The following is a 14,590-nucleotide window of genomic DNA, read 5'->3' on the forward strand; positions in this document are numbered from 1 at the left end:
AACCAAGAGCTGATAATTTGAATTAAAGATAGACCCTTTAGTAATTTGCCAGATTTAGTCAGAATAAGTCAGTTTCTACAAGTTTGTCATAGGAAAGACAGATGCCTTATTTCAATTACAAAAGCACCTACAACTACAGTAATCTGCATTGATGGGACTTCACAGTTATCAAATCACCTTTACATTTTTCACTTGATCCTAACTTAACCCTTGCTGTTTCCCCTGGCCCAAAGTCCACTGCTGACTGTGTGGTCTTTCTCCCTACCCGAGCTTCCATCCTGGTCTTCCTCATTCACGTCTCCACCCTGCATCCGGGCTACCTTCTGTTTGTGCTTCTCCCAGAAGAGAGATCCCTGGGAGAGGAAGACGTAGCATCATGGAGACCTGAAGTCAGGTCCTCTTGGTCCTATTCAGCGATTCCAATATTCCTTGTTTCCATTCCCTAGAACTTTTGTACGTTCTGATTCCAAATCTTAACCCCCCAGATTCTTCCCACCAGTCCTAAATTTTAGCACAAGACTAATAATGACAATTTATTGACGATATACCCTAAGTTAGTACTAAGTACTTCACATCAGTCAGTTCTAAAACACTCTACAAGGTAATGTCCTCCCCATTTTATAGGTAAGGAAACTGAGTCTAAAGGAACACAGTCAGTATGTGATAAACTAGAACATGAATCCAGGTATGTCTGGTCTGAAAGCCCACAGCACTCAGTCTCTTCCAAGCTTTCAAAGGATCTTTCAAGTAACTTTAAAATATTGGATGAGCCCATCACTGTTCTTATGTTTTGTCCTGTTTCCTTTCTTTTGCTTCATCTAGGACCTGTCTCTAACAATTGTCACCTTCTCAAGGCTTCTTCATTTTCCCTAGTTGTCTGAACATCTTTCTTCCCACCTAGCGATAAGATCAGCTCTCATTTTCTTAAGATTAGAGTAAAACATCTTTTCCCTTGGCCCAGTTAATCCTTCTGGTTACTGTCCACATTTCCTCCTTCCTTTCTGGGACAAAAGTCTCCAGCATGTGGCCCACACCTGCTTCCTCTACTTCCTCTGCCCATTTCCTCGCCAGCCCCCCCTCAGTCTGGCTTCTACAGTGGTCTGCTTGCTAGTACTTCCCTCTCAAAGGTTCTTATCAAATTCAGCAGCCTCCCCCCTGCCCTCACCTTTCTCTAACACAGGACAGGAGTGACCACTCATCCATTCCTGAGATTCCAACTGCATTTATTTCAGGGACTACTACGTAAATCAGCTAGTCAGTGCCTCTGCCCCAGAGAAGAGACGCGTTCCCATCCGGCCCCACTTAACTCCTAAGAAGAGCACAGGAATTACCCAAGAACAAGAACTTGGAATACTTCTTTCTTTCTCCAAGTCCCTAGGACAATTTTGTCTCTATCCTCAGTTCTTTGCTTTTTGTTTCTCACTTACCCGATGAGTTCATCCCTCTTTCATGAACTTGTCTTCTGTGATCATGACGCCCACCTTCCTGTTTGTAACCTTGACCTTTACTTTGCATCGCAGCCCTGTATTTCTAGCTAGAAATGCTTGTGTCATGTAAAATCCTGCTCATCTAAAACTAAATTTGTCATCACCTTCCAGCTGTCTTCCCTTACCACCTGCACTCCTTCTAGCTGTAGTAAGCCATTCATCTGGATACCAAGTTAGAGTTCTTGGGGTTATCTTGCATGTTTCTCTTCTTAGCCATTTATCCATTTTACAAGCATTTGTTGAGACATCCCTGTTCCAAGATTTTTGTTAAGAGCTGGCAAAACAGACATAAAGACTGCCCTCATGTTTCAAAGTCCTGATAGTCCTTCCCTTAAAACGCCGTGGGTCATTCCTTCCAGCTCTTTCCCTCTTATATACTTAACCGTGCCCTGGCATAGACTAGTGCGGCAGCTTCTCATCTGAGAATCTAACCTTTGGTCTTTTCTCCTCACTTCCTCCTGACACATAGGATGCTCCATAAATACTTGTACATCAGGTGATATCATGTACTAGATTTTTTTATTTTTAATTATAAAATATACATAATATGAAATCTATCATCGTAGCCATCTTTAAGTGTGTTCAGTAGTGTTTAGTACATTTGCTTTGTTCTGCAACCTTTTATTTTGCACAACCAAAACCTGTACCTGTTAAATGATGACTCCTCGTTGCCCTTGCTTTAGCCCCTGGCAACCACCGTTCTACTTTCTGTCTCTATGAACTTGACTTCTCAAGAGACCTCATATGAATGAAGTCATTGGATGTTTGTCCTTTTGTGACTGGCCCTCTTCACTTAGCACAATGCCCTCAATGCCCATCCATGTTTTACAGCATGTGTCAGAATTTCCTTCTTTTTTAAGGCTGAATAATATTCTATGTGTACACCACATTTTTGCTTATCCACTCATTCATTGAGAGGCGCTTGGGTTTCTACCATTTGGCCATTGTGAATAATGCTGCTGTGAGCGTGGGTGTACAGATATGTCTTTGAGACCCTGCTTTCATTTCTTCTGGCTATATACCCACATGTAGAATTGTTGGATCATATGGAAATTTCTATTTTTAATATTTTGAGGAACCCCCATACTGTTTTCCACAGGAGCTGCACCATCTTACACTCCCTCCACCCATGCACAAGGTTTCAAATTTCTTCACGTTCTCACCAAAACTTGTTTACTTTTTTTTGTTGTTGTTGTTGTTGATGGTGGCCATCTTAGTGTGAGGTAGTATTTCATTGTGATTTTCATGTGCATTTCTGTTATGATTCGTGATGTTGAGCATCTTCTCACATGCTTATTGGCTGTATGTAGATATTCCTTGAAGAAATGTCTATTCGAGTCCTTTGCCCTATTTTTAATTGGATTTGTTTATTTATTTATTTATTTATTTATTTATTGGTCATTGAGTTGAAGAAGTTCTTACATATTCTAGATACTGACCCATTATTAGATAAATGATCAGCAAATATTTTCTCCCATTCAGTGAGTTGTAGGTGATTATATTTCAATGAGAATTTTTAGTCTTATTTCATGGTAGTGTTTTTGAACTTTAGAATGACCCTCATTAAAAAGGACTTTTTAAAAAATTATTTCAAGAAGAAAACATGCCTTAAATGTTTTTTTGTATAGAACTCAGAATAAAGTAGTAGATAGCCAGTCATTTGGCCTCTTCCAACTGAGGATTACAAATGGGCTTTTGACCTGGCTATCCAGAGACTACATAGCTTTTAAGCTTATTAAATTTGATCAAATGTTATGGAATAAAATCTGTAAAGTACCTAAGAATGAGGACCTATGTTTCAAGCCTGGAAACAGATGTAGAAAAAATCCTATGAAGGAAATTGAAAATAAATAGGATCTGCTGTCCGTAAATTATGACCTGTGTTCCTGAGCTTTAATACACAGTGAGGGGCTAGACTTCAGAAAACTCAGTATAACAAGAGCTTATTGATCTGGTGATTTTTTTTTTTTTTTCAATATCCTGCCAGTTTCCAAAAAGGATTTGCAGGGCATTATGATTCACACACATAACAGCATTCCTGACCTGACACTGGAGAATGTTAAAGCTGTGTAGTTACAGAAGATAACCGTGCACATAGATTGAGGATAATTTTATTCCAAGATTCCTAGTAGCCTTAACAAAAAGAGAAATAATAGATTATGTAGGTCTCCTTGTATAATCCAAGGAGGCACACAAATTTATCAGCAGAGGCCATTTTTTTTCTGGCATTAAACTTTAAGAGGAATGGGTCACCAAGACCTTCGTAAACATAACAATGTCACACCTAAGGGATGGCATTTTACAAAAGATCTGTAAACATTCTTCGTATGAATCTTGGTTCTTCCTCTCTCCCGTTGATAAAAAGCCAAGGGTATGATATGATTCTACAAAGGGATTTGTATGATCGCTAATGTAATGTGGTTTGACTTTTGATCTCATAGACAAGAATCATCTGTGGCCTAGACTGGCCTCAGCCTCGTCTCTGACTGGTAATGCTTTCAAAGCCAGTATATTATCACGCCTCTGTGAAAGTTTGGGCCCTTGAAAGATCAAATACCAAACTTCAATGGGGATATAATGCTCCTTAGTTTGTATTTTATATCTAAATAATTTGATACCACTTTCAGAAAAGGAAGAGATGAACTCCTACCTGGTGAAAAGGACAACTCTTTATTAATGATGTAACTTGTTTTTAACCAGGACCTAAGAATTCCATCCTGAAGTTACTATTCCAGGTCCTGTCTTTTAATAAACAAGAAAGCAACTGAGGGAGAAAATTAACACTAGTAAAAACTAATTTAAAAAAAAAAAACAACTGGTAAAATGGTAAGGACTGGACTTAAAACAAGTAATCTTCCCAAACCAAATTTACTGAAAATAGAGATTTAACAGAATCTGTAACATGTTAACCATTTTCCAGACTAAAATCTTCATCAGCTGCATCAGCTATAGAAGATTGGAACTCAGAAGTCGAGACTAACATCTGAGGGCCCGCCTGTACCTTGCTTTAGCAGGAGGAACACATGCTGAGCCTTGCCGGCCTGGACTTATCAGAGAACCAGATCAAGATAGAAAGAACAGTTTCTTCCGGGTGCAGGAACTCAAAATCATGTTTGTTCTTTAGCCGAGATCTGTGCAGCCACTCCTCTCTTGGTCCTGTCAAGAGTACTCCTTGCTTCACAGACTGATTTCTTTTTTAAAAGGGCAACTGTATGCACGAGGTGATTGGCTTTCACAAATCTGGGTCTCTCATAAACGAATAAGGTCACAGTCAGAAAGGAAGGCTAACTGGTTTTTTTGTTGTTGTTTTTGTTTTTTGGCATTTTCTTATTTCAGAAGACTAAGAGGTCGTGTTTTTTTTTGTTTGTTTTTTTTGTTTTTTGTTTTTTTTGCATTTTCTTATCATGATGCCTTAACCCAGGAAGGAATGTTAGCTATTGTCAGGCATTTTCAGGAGACCCAAAAGGGAAACAGAATGGTCAACAGACGCTAGAAGCAGGGAGGTCAGTTCTGCCTTTGCAAGAACACGATGAGAGGTGGTGGCAGCATGATCAGGGCAGACACGGCAACAATAACAAGAACTGGCTGGATTAAGGATTGGTTTTTGAGGTAATGCCAACTGGATTTGCTGACTGTGGATGTGGTATGTGACAGAAAGGGGGATATCAAGGATGACTTGAAGGGTGTAGGCCTGAGGAACTGGAAAATGACGTTGCCATCACCAGAGATTTGTATTCTTATGCACAATTGAGCTTATTTTTAAATTTTCCTAATAATCTTCTTTAAGTATTTGGACATCAAAGCAAATCAGGTGTATAGCCTCCTAACCAAATAGATCATCAGCTCTGCTGTCAGATTTTAAATTGTGCCAGTAAACTGACTTTGATTTAATATAACAAATTTAAAAAGACATCAAAATCCACATTTTTTTAAAAGCAGTTAATTGTTGGGAAGAAAACATATAAAAAGGCAGAAATAGCAAAATCTGTAAATATCATATACAGTTTTACCATTAACAGATATATTGTCCATTCTAAATTAAAATCTTCATCAGCTACGTCAGTGGACAGATGAGTAGAAGATTGAAGTTAGGAGCGCCCTGGGTGGTTGAGTGGGTTAAGTGTCCAAGTCTTGATTTTGGCTCAGGTCATGATCTGAGATTTAGCCCTGCTTCAGGCTCCTTACTCAGCAGGAAGTCTACTTGTCCCTCTTGCTCTGCTCCCCACCCCCCTTGCTTGCTCACTTGCTCTCTCTCAATTAAATAAAATCTTTTAAAAAAATGATTGAAGTTGGAAGTTGCGACAGACAGCTAAGAGCCAGCTTGTTACTTTAGCAGGAGTATATGCCAGGCATATTCAATATATTGTCGATAGACGTTTTTGTAAAAGCATTACGAAGTTTAAGAAAACTCAGGGGCGCCTGGGTGGCTCAGTCAGTTGGGCGACTGCCTTCGGCTCAGGTCATGATCCCAGAGTCCTGGGATCGAGTCCCACATCCGGCTCCCAGCTCTGCAGAGAGCCTGCTTCTCCCTATGACCTTCTCCCCTCTCATGCTCTCACTCTCTCTCTCAAATAAATAAATAAAATCTTTAAAGGAAAAAAGAAAAATCAGAAAAGCCAGACTATTTTATTTCTGAGTAAGATGACTTGAGAGTTCATGAAAAACTATTTCAGTTATTAAAGAATAATTTTAGGCGTTCATCATCAAATTACTGATTGGAAAAATAGGTTGAAATTAAGTTCTTGTGTACAGGGAATGCCTTACACCCAGAAATTCCACATTTACTGCTCTGGCTGTTTGCAAGTGACCTTCGTAGGACTTATGTCCGGCGGGGGGACTCACCCAGCTGCTTGTGTGAGCTTAGCCAGCTGCTCAGGTCTCCCTGCCTCTTCACCCATACATAGTAACTCTCTACAAGCTAAAACTTGGGTTTATTTGGGGGGAAAATAAATATATAAATACATATATGGCCCTGACAGAAAGTTGACAGCTGATGTTGCTGTTTACTTACTTTTTACTGCATTTTGTGGGAGAAAGTGTATGTGATAATGATATTTGGAGATTCATGAGGGTCTGATCACTCGTGGATATCAGCAGTGTGTTGAATATGTGAGAGGCTTCTTGGGCGTGCATGTTCCTACTTTGTGTGTGTGTGTGTGTGTTTTCCACGTGACCAGCTACAGCAGCAGGGTATCCGGTTTGCATTGTTGCAGCTGTCCTCCCCAGACTGACCAGCCCGAACCCCCCCCCACACACACACACACCCCAACCCATGAACAAAGGCATGTCTTGCCACTTGGCCGAATACAGGGGTCGTGGGTTGCTCTGGAGCTGAGCCAGGGATTTGAACACAGGAATTCACTAATAGGAGCCAGAGTTAAGCCCAGATTTTCCCCCCAGGCAAAATCCAGACCTATCAGTGGCCTGGCCACACAGAGCTGGTGGCGACAGCCAACTCAGATGGGTTCCTGTTCTCTTCTACTTCCTGCCATTGGGTCTAGGGCTACCAGAAGCTCTCGTGCAGACCTCTTGTCTTAGGGTTTGAATGTGGTTTTGACTCATCTTGCCAGCTGCGTAGGAGCATTGACACAGGGAGGGGCACAAGATGGAAAGGTTCCCCCCTCCCTGTTGGGTCTCACAGGAAAGAACAAGTAAAAGAGTACAGGGGTTATGGCTTGACTGACACTGTGTTTCCAGAATATATTTGCAGAAAGATTAAGCTGTATTTGTTTATTCTCCAGTTATTGTAAAAAGCGGTAGAGATAAATGATAGCATCTTATTTGAGGATGTGGTGGTGTGTTGTCATTTTAACAGAATAAACTGTTTGTACTTGGTTTTATAAATTTATCACGGAAGGACTAGCAGATTTTATTATAAGGCAGCATAACTGTACTCTCTGGCTTCATTAATTTTGATGCCTAGACATAATTAGGCTCTATCTAAAAATAGCAGATAAAATGGAAGATCATTCTGGGAAAAAAGAGTTGAGATTCTGAGAAACTGTGAAAGAACATAACAGAGAGCATCCATTGGTTCTCAGGCACACCACAGGGACTGAAGTGTCCCCCATCACCAGTGATGGCTCTCACAAGGGAGCCCGTTATTCGGGAATATGGTCTTACCCTCTTGGTTTTAGTTCCATTTCATGATATCTTATAATCTGAAACATCCTCTGTGATTCAGAAATAACAATTTTGATGATTGGAAAATCGATCCATTAATTTTTCATTAATGGACTTCATTTTTTAGAGTAGTTTTAAATATACAGAAAAATTGAGCAGAAAGTACAGAGTCATTCCCTCTTCTCCCCACACCCACACAATTTCCCCTATAATGAAAATCTTGCACTAGTGGGTACTTTTGTTACAATTAATGAGCCAGGATTACTACATCAGTATTAGCTAAAGTCCATGGTTGACTAATGGGCTCACTCTGTGTGTGGTACTGTCTAGTGGGTTTTGATATATACACAATATCATTGAGCCCCCATTACAGTGTCATATAGAGTAGTCTCGCTGTTCCAAGTTTCTCCCGGGCTCCACCTATATTCATCCTTCCGCCACTTTGACCCCAAACCCTTTGCAACCCCCAATCTTTTTACTAGCTCTATCGTTTTGTCAGTCTGTTTGTTTTTAAGTAACTAACCAGCTGTTCTTAAGGACGCATCATTCATTCCTTTATTCATAAAATGAGCCCTCAATAAATCCCGGGAGCCAGGCAATGTCCTACACATTGGGAATATAGCAGAGGGCCAATCTTCCTGAATCTTACATTCTAGTGCACCCAGCCCCCAGTGTTGGCTAGGTCCTAAGGAGGAGAGAGGTGTCCCATAAAGACACAGAAAGAGAGGAGGTAGTTGGAGAATTTGGAAACGGGACCTCCTGCCAGTTAGGCAGTTAGCCCCCGACCCCAATCTCAGGTCAGACCCCATCTTCCCTGCTTCCTTCCAGCAGCTAGTCCCAGGAATTCGGTCTGCCAGCCTCCTCCAGCTGCCACCTGCCTTTTCTCCCCCTTTAAGAACTGCTAGGGCACAACCTTATTTCCCAACTTTTCCTCTCCTGCTGTTTCTGAAATAAGTGTAAGCACCTCTTTCAAACCTTCATCGAGCTTTTACTACTAGGTATCTGTAGCCCTGCCTGGTGCTAGTGAAAGAGCATAGAAAGTTAACAAAATCATAAGAAGTAGACGCCCATTATTATCATCTAAATACTAACTGGGCAAGGTCTTCTTTGGAAGTGAATGACCTAGAGTTCTTTGTCTTACCCTATAAATCCTCTGTTCTTGGGCGGGTGGACATCAGTTCTCGTGTCTTGCCATAAGAAACCCCATTCTCCTCCCTCACCCTAGTCGTCTGGAAAGAGAAGTTTCATGAGTGAGGATGGGCCGGGGGCTGGTGGAAGACTGGAAGACATCTGTGGACTCCTTAGAATCTCCTGAGCACATTCCTAAGTGCAGACCCTGCACTTGGCTTCTGCAGGCTGGCGAGAGCCCATTGTGGCCATCTGTTCCCAACCACACAGTGATGTCATGCTGGTCCCTTGAATCAGTCATAGAGGGAGTATTTAACCATGGAGATCAAGGCTACAGATAAGAGTTTCACTACTTTTCTCTCCAGAGTTACTTTATTCAGCCTGCTACTGGGCAGACCCTTATTAATCATATTCTTACATAGATCCTTCCACAGAAATTAAACTCTTGAACACCATATTCATAAGCTGTTAACTCTAGTCTCCCCAGTTTGCGGGGGAGGCTGCCAACCAAAGTCAGCAGGAGATCTGACCCAGCAAGTTTTGAAAACCAGGCTTTGCATCAAGCTGCACAGAACTTGCTCTGCCTTTCATTTCCCTTGAAAGAAGGACGGAGGCAACATACAGGTGGGCCTCCGTCCATGTGGGCCTCAGAGAGCTCGCGGCACTAGGACCCCAAAACTTGCAGGCAGAGGCACGGGGCCATGAGCGCAGTCGTGTTTCTCTGCCCCAGGCTGCAGACAGCGTGCTTGTCGGTGGGTAATTAACAAGGTGCCGCCCTTGCTGACTCGCCCTTTGTGCCCCCGTAGGACCGCACACGCAAGAGCGAAAGCTGACGCCGCCGACCAGGCTGCCCAGGCCGCCCGCCAGGAGTGTGATATCGCAAGAGCGGTGGCCAGGGAGCTGTCACCTGACTTCTACCAACCAGGTGAGACTGTTGTCCCGAGATGGGAGAGGCAGGGGTACTGCCTCTGGTCCTTTTTTTTTTTTTTCCCCTTTTTCCTTAAAGGTCTGTGCTTCGTGGATACCAGCAATACTACAAAACAAGTAGGTACAAAAAGTCCTAAGTGTTTGAAGGCTGAGTGTTAAGTGCTGGAGATTTGGCTTAGTCCCCAGGGTCTCTCTCCCTTCCTGCCTCCTGACTCTTGGCAGTAAACTCTGAGCTGATACCAGTGAAGGAGATGGGAATCCAGAAGTTTCTGATTCTAAGAAATGGTGTTAGCATGTTAGTGCCTATTGCACGTGGTGTAACAAACATCCCAAATTCAGAGGCACCTGTAACCATACCATTAGCTGTAGTAACACATGAACCAATAACTACTACGACTATTTTTTTTTTTTTGATCGATCAGAACTAAAGCTCAAAGGACTGTGGTTATTAACAGGACAATCCAAGTCATGGTAGAATAAATTAAAATGACAACCTCATTAAAAAAAAAATCAATCCAGATCATCTACCTCTCAAATGTTATAAAATATCAATAGGTTAAAATATTTAACTGACTGCCTCGTGGTTTCTTAGTACATTGTTTCCATCCCTTTCTATAATAGTCTAGCCACTATTTTTTATATATGTTTCTTCATTGGGTTTTTTTTTTTTAAGATTTTATTTATTTGACAGAGAGAGATCACAAGTAGGCAGAGAGGCTGACAGAGAGAGAGAGGAGGAAGCAGGCTCCCTGCTGAGCAGAGAGCCCGATGTGGGGCTCGATCCCAGGACCCTGAGATTATGACCTGAGCTGAAGGCAGAGGCTTAACCCACTGAGCCAGCCAGGCACCCTCTTCATTGTTTTGTTTTGTTTTGTTTTAAGATTTATTTATTTATTTATTTGTCAGAGAGAGAGAGAGAGGGAGAGAGAGCAAGCACAGGCAGACAGAATGGCAGGCAGAGGCAGAGGGAGAAGCAGGCTCCCTGATGAGCAAGGAGCCCGATGTGGGACTCGATCCCAGGACGCTGGGATCATGACCTGAGCCGAAGGCAGCTGCTTAACCAACTGAGCCACCCAGGCGTCCCACCCTCTTCATTGTTTTAGAAGCAACATCTTCCCAGTGATTGAGGGATGAACAGATTTCTAGATGAAGAGATCAAAATGAATGTTCTATAAATTTCTATAAATATCAAACTTTATATTTTCTTGATAAGGAATTTTTCCACACTGGTTTCTATAACTCAAGCTGGAGAACTAGCATCCTGCGCAACATGTGAGTTCAGCTGTGCTTGGTTCCAGTAAGGTAAATAATCCTGGAACCCACCAAATGAACAAGGCAGGTCAAAGTGGACGGAATTGCAAGATCCATACAAAAGCTAGAAACGACTGTAATAAAGGATGGAGGAATTAGAAGGAAAGGAGGACATGGTGATTTTTTTTTTCTACAAAGAAGGAAGACAGTAAAAGATGGGGTTAAGAAGACTTTTTTTAGGAGAAACGCTAGAAAGGGACCCCGTCTGGTTGCTGAGTGATAGAGCTTTCAGAGTGACTTCTGTAATAGTTCAACTCCAGGGCGACAACTGTGATAATGGGTGTTTTTTTTCATGTGCCTCCTTTCTAAACCTCTGGATGAGATTTCAATCATTTACCATATACATATATTATTAAGAAAGTGGAACTCTTTGCAATGACCTCTGCTAGGAAGAGACTATTTTCTGGTTTAAAATGAACACCCACTTCCTGGTGCCCAAGTGTGTTGGTTGCTACCTGTTGGGTGTAAGAGCTGCACACTGAGTTCAGCCACAGAGTTCCAGGACTGTCCTGTTCCCTCCCCAGTGGCATGGGGAAACAGCTCATTAGTCAGAAGATAGTGCTGCTCCATGAAGTAGCCCTAGGCTTGGGCTGCTTTGAAAGCAAACAAACTTGGTATTGTTGTCTGCAGAGGGTAGTTTCTAGGTTCTGTTGTTAAGTTGGGGGGGGGGCTATAGATTTCTATTAGGTGTTACCAAGAGGTAAATGATACTGAAGGTCATCTCAGTTTCCCAGACTAGATGGTTTTAAAAGCCTTTTATGGCATAAAAGCATTTGAGGGAAGAAAATATTGTGGGAAAATGTAATGCCACCCTCTTAGCTAACATACCAGCTTCATACAAGCAAGTTGTCCATCAGTAATGAATACAGCACAGTAGCACAAGATGACAACGAGTCTATTTAAGACACGGGCTAAGGGGAAGGCTGCAATCCCCTTTGACCCATAGCCAACTCTTCCTGCAACAACTGGACAGAAAGACTTTTCTGTACCAAGTATTATTGATCTTCTCAAGGGAACATAACTCAAGCTTTCCACTCCGCATTTATAGGGTGATCAAATCAGATAGACATTTCTAAAAGGGCTTTCAAGTACTTTTTTTTTGAGGTCAGGCTGCTCATTTAATTTACATATCTTAGATATAAATATTTCCATTGTTTGAAAGGCATGTGTCATGCATAGACGTTGTTGGCCCTGGGGTAAAGGAGGTCTGTTGTACCTTACCTGTTGAATGCTTTTCCCAGAGCTGGCAGTATTTTCAAATAGTTGCCATCTTAATTAAATCTAACGCTTTTAGTTCAAAACTGCATTATTCTACAGTTCAGTTAAAAACTAAGGAAAAAATATAAGCATATGGGAAGGCTTTGTCACCCAAAGGGTTAAGTTCTAACAAATAATGAAAAGCATACAAATAGAGGGATGTGACTGTATATGTAGATAATTACACGTTTACACACAAACCATCACTGTCATGTGTATGAGTGACACAGCAGGTCACCCCCCACCAAAGAACTTAGAAATGACATTTCCCTCCAAGGGTTAAATTTTCAAATGAGCCTGTGGTACTGCACAAAGATATATAAAGTGATCATAAATGATAGCACAGCTATATTTACAGTAAGATTTCCTTATAACCCGATTAAGTGTATTAAAACTACCTAAACAATTGGTTACCCAAAGTAGTATAGAAAAAAAAAAAAAAGGCCACAGAGGCAAATATTGGCAGTGACCATCCAAACACCGTCCAGGGGAGAGAGAAGCCGTGGCCAAACCCTGGAGTACTGCAGTTGAACTGGCAAGGACATTTCTGAAATGGGGGAGGATGTAGGGAACCATAGCCAACCGTGTATGGCTTTATTGGCAAGACCATCCCACTGAGGAAATGGACGCATCAGGCTGGCTGAGCCTGATGCCTTTAGATGTTTGATTCATCTCTTGCTTCTTGTCCTGATTCCATGTTCACCGTAACCTTCTAATTTTGGTTGAGTTTTCACAGAGGTCTCCCGAAAGGAGCAGCATGGGCCGGCACCCTCTGTGCGAGGCCCCTGGCCCGTGATGTTTACATTGCTCACGGGGAACTCATGAATTGACCTTCTGGTGTTTGACATCAGTCTTGTGAGCTCTGGTGATGTGAGTCTGCCCCCAAGGGATGGCTGTACTTCAAAGTGCTGATGAAATCAGGTTTCTAAGCCAGGAAAGCTGAAAGGAGATTTTGGATGATCGCTAAGGAAGCAGAGGGGAGGATGATTGGGAAATGGTATGGTTTTTTGTCCCACACTTTTAGTTTCCTTCCCGTCAAGATACTTACTTTTTTTAATGTATTTTTTTTATGTTACATTAGTCACCATACTGTACATCATTAGTTTTTGAGGTAGTGCTCCATGATTCATTGTTGGTGTATAACACCCAGTGCTCCGTGCAATCCGGGTCCTCCTCGATACCCATCACCGGGCTCACCCATCCCCCACTCCCTCCCCTCAGAAACCGTCAAGATACTTATTTTGTTTTTAACTTCAAGTCATATTAAGTAGGCTGCAAAACTTTTATATTTATCAAGAGTAGGAGTGACTGGGCCAAAAAAAAGACTGGAAAGCACTGTCCCAGCATGTGGTAAACAAGTTTACTTTGAGCCGTCCTAGGATATAGCCAGCTCACTTCCGTGGGCAATATCCTCAGCAAGTTTTGTCCTCTTGTGTTTGAGCATATGTATTAGCTCAGCTGCTATAACAAAGCAAAATGCTACAGACTGAGTGGCTTAAGCAACAGAAGTTCATTTCTCACAGTTCTGGAGGCTGCAAGGCTGAGATCAGAGTGCCAGTATGGTTGTGTTCTGGTAGAGAACCATCTTCCTGTCTTAGAGGTGGCCTTCTTCTCCCTGTGTCCTCACGTGGCTTTTCCTGGGTGCATGTGTGTGGATAGAGAACAAGAACTCTGCTGTCTCTTCCTCTTCCTATAAGGGCACAAATGCTGTCATGGGGTCCCACCTTCATAACCCAATCTAACCGACTTACCATGTGGTGAGCCCTGATACATGAGTGAACACTGCATCTGAAACTAAGTATGTACTATATGTTGGCTAATTGAATTTAAAAATTAATTATTAAGAAATAAATAAAACCTACTCACCTCCCAAAGGCCCCAACTCTAAATATCAACACATTGGGGATTAGAGCTTCAGCATATGAGTTTGGGGGAGACACAAACATTCAGTCCATAACAGCATGTATATGTACTCACATAAGACTCTGTATGTCATTTAAAGTAAAAGTGAAGTATTTAGGGTATTATGGGCCAGTGTTAACAAAGCTCACATTCCTGGTATGAATTAGAAATCTTCAGAAATCAAAGTATATTTTCATTATATAATGGTCTCTGCATATCATTAATATGTAATATTTTTGGTTCAGGGAAGTATCCTGGAACAGAGGACTTCTAAACTCACTTTCCAAAACCCAAAATTCAGGATACATTTTTTTTTCGTGGAAAAGGAGAAATGGAATAATCCACTAGTTGACATGAAATTAATAATTCATGAGTTTGCTGGTTATTCCTACCACTTACTTCAGTATATTCAGTTCCACAAATGGGTGTTGAGTGCCAGCCCTATGCAGGACACC

The 14,590-nt window shown here is 41.8% G+C and overlaps 1 protein-coding gene across 1 annotated transcript in view; it reads left to right on the forward strand.

The window, feature by feature from the left end:
• LOC111156830 (junctophilin 1) overlaps window positions 1–14,590 on the forward strand; it is an 81,043-nt gene that overhangs the window by 48,951 nt on the left and 17,502 nt on the right. Inside the window, exon 3 of the mRNA XM_022517924.1 lies at window positions 9,545–9,663. Coding sequence (XP_022373632.1) covers window positions 9,545–9,663 — 119 coding nt within the window. The remainder of the gene's footprint in view (window positions 1–9,544; window positions 9,664–14,590) is intronic.

Source organism: Enhydra lutris, unplaced genomic scaffold (genome assembly GCF_002288905.1).
Source record: "Enhydra lutris kenyoni isolate GAN:26980312 unplaced genomic scaffold, ASM228890v2 scaffoldscaffold49, whole genome shotgun sequence".
Lineage (NCBI taxonomy): Eukaryota > Metazoa > Chordata > Mammalia > Carnivora > Mustelidae > Enhydra > Enhydra lutris.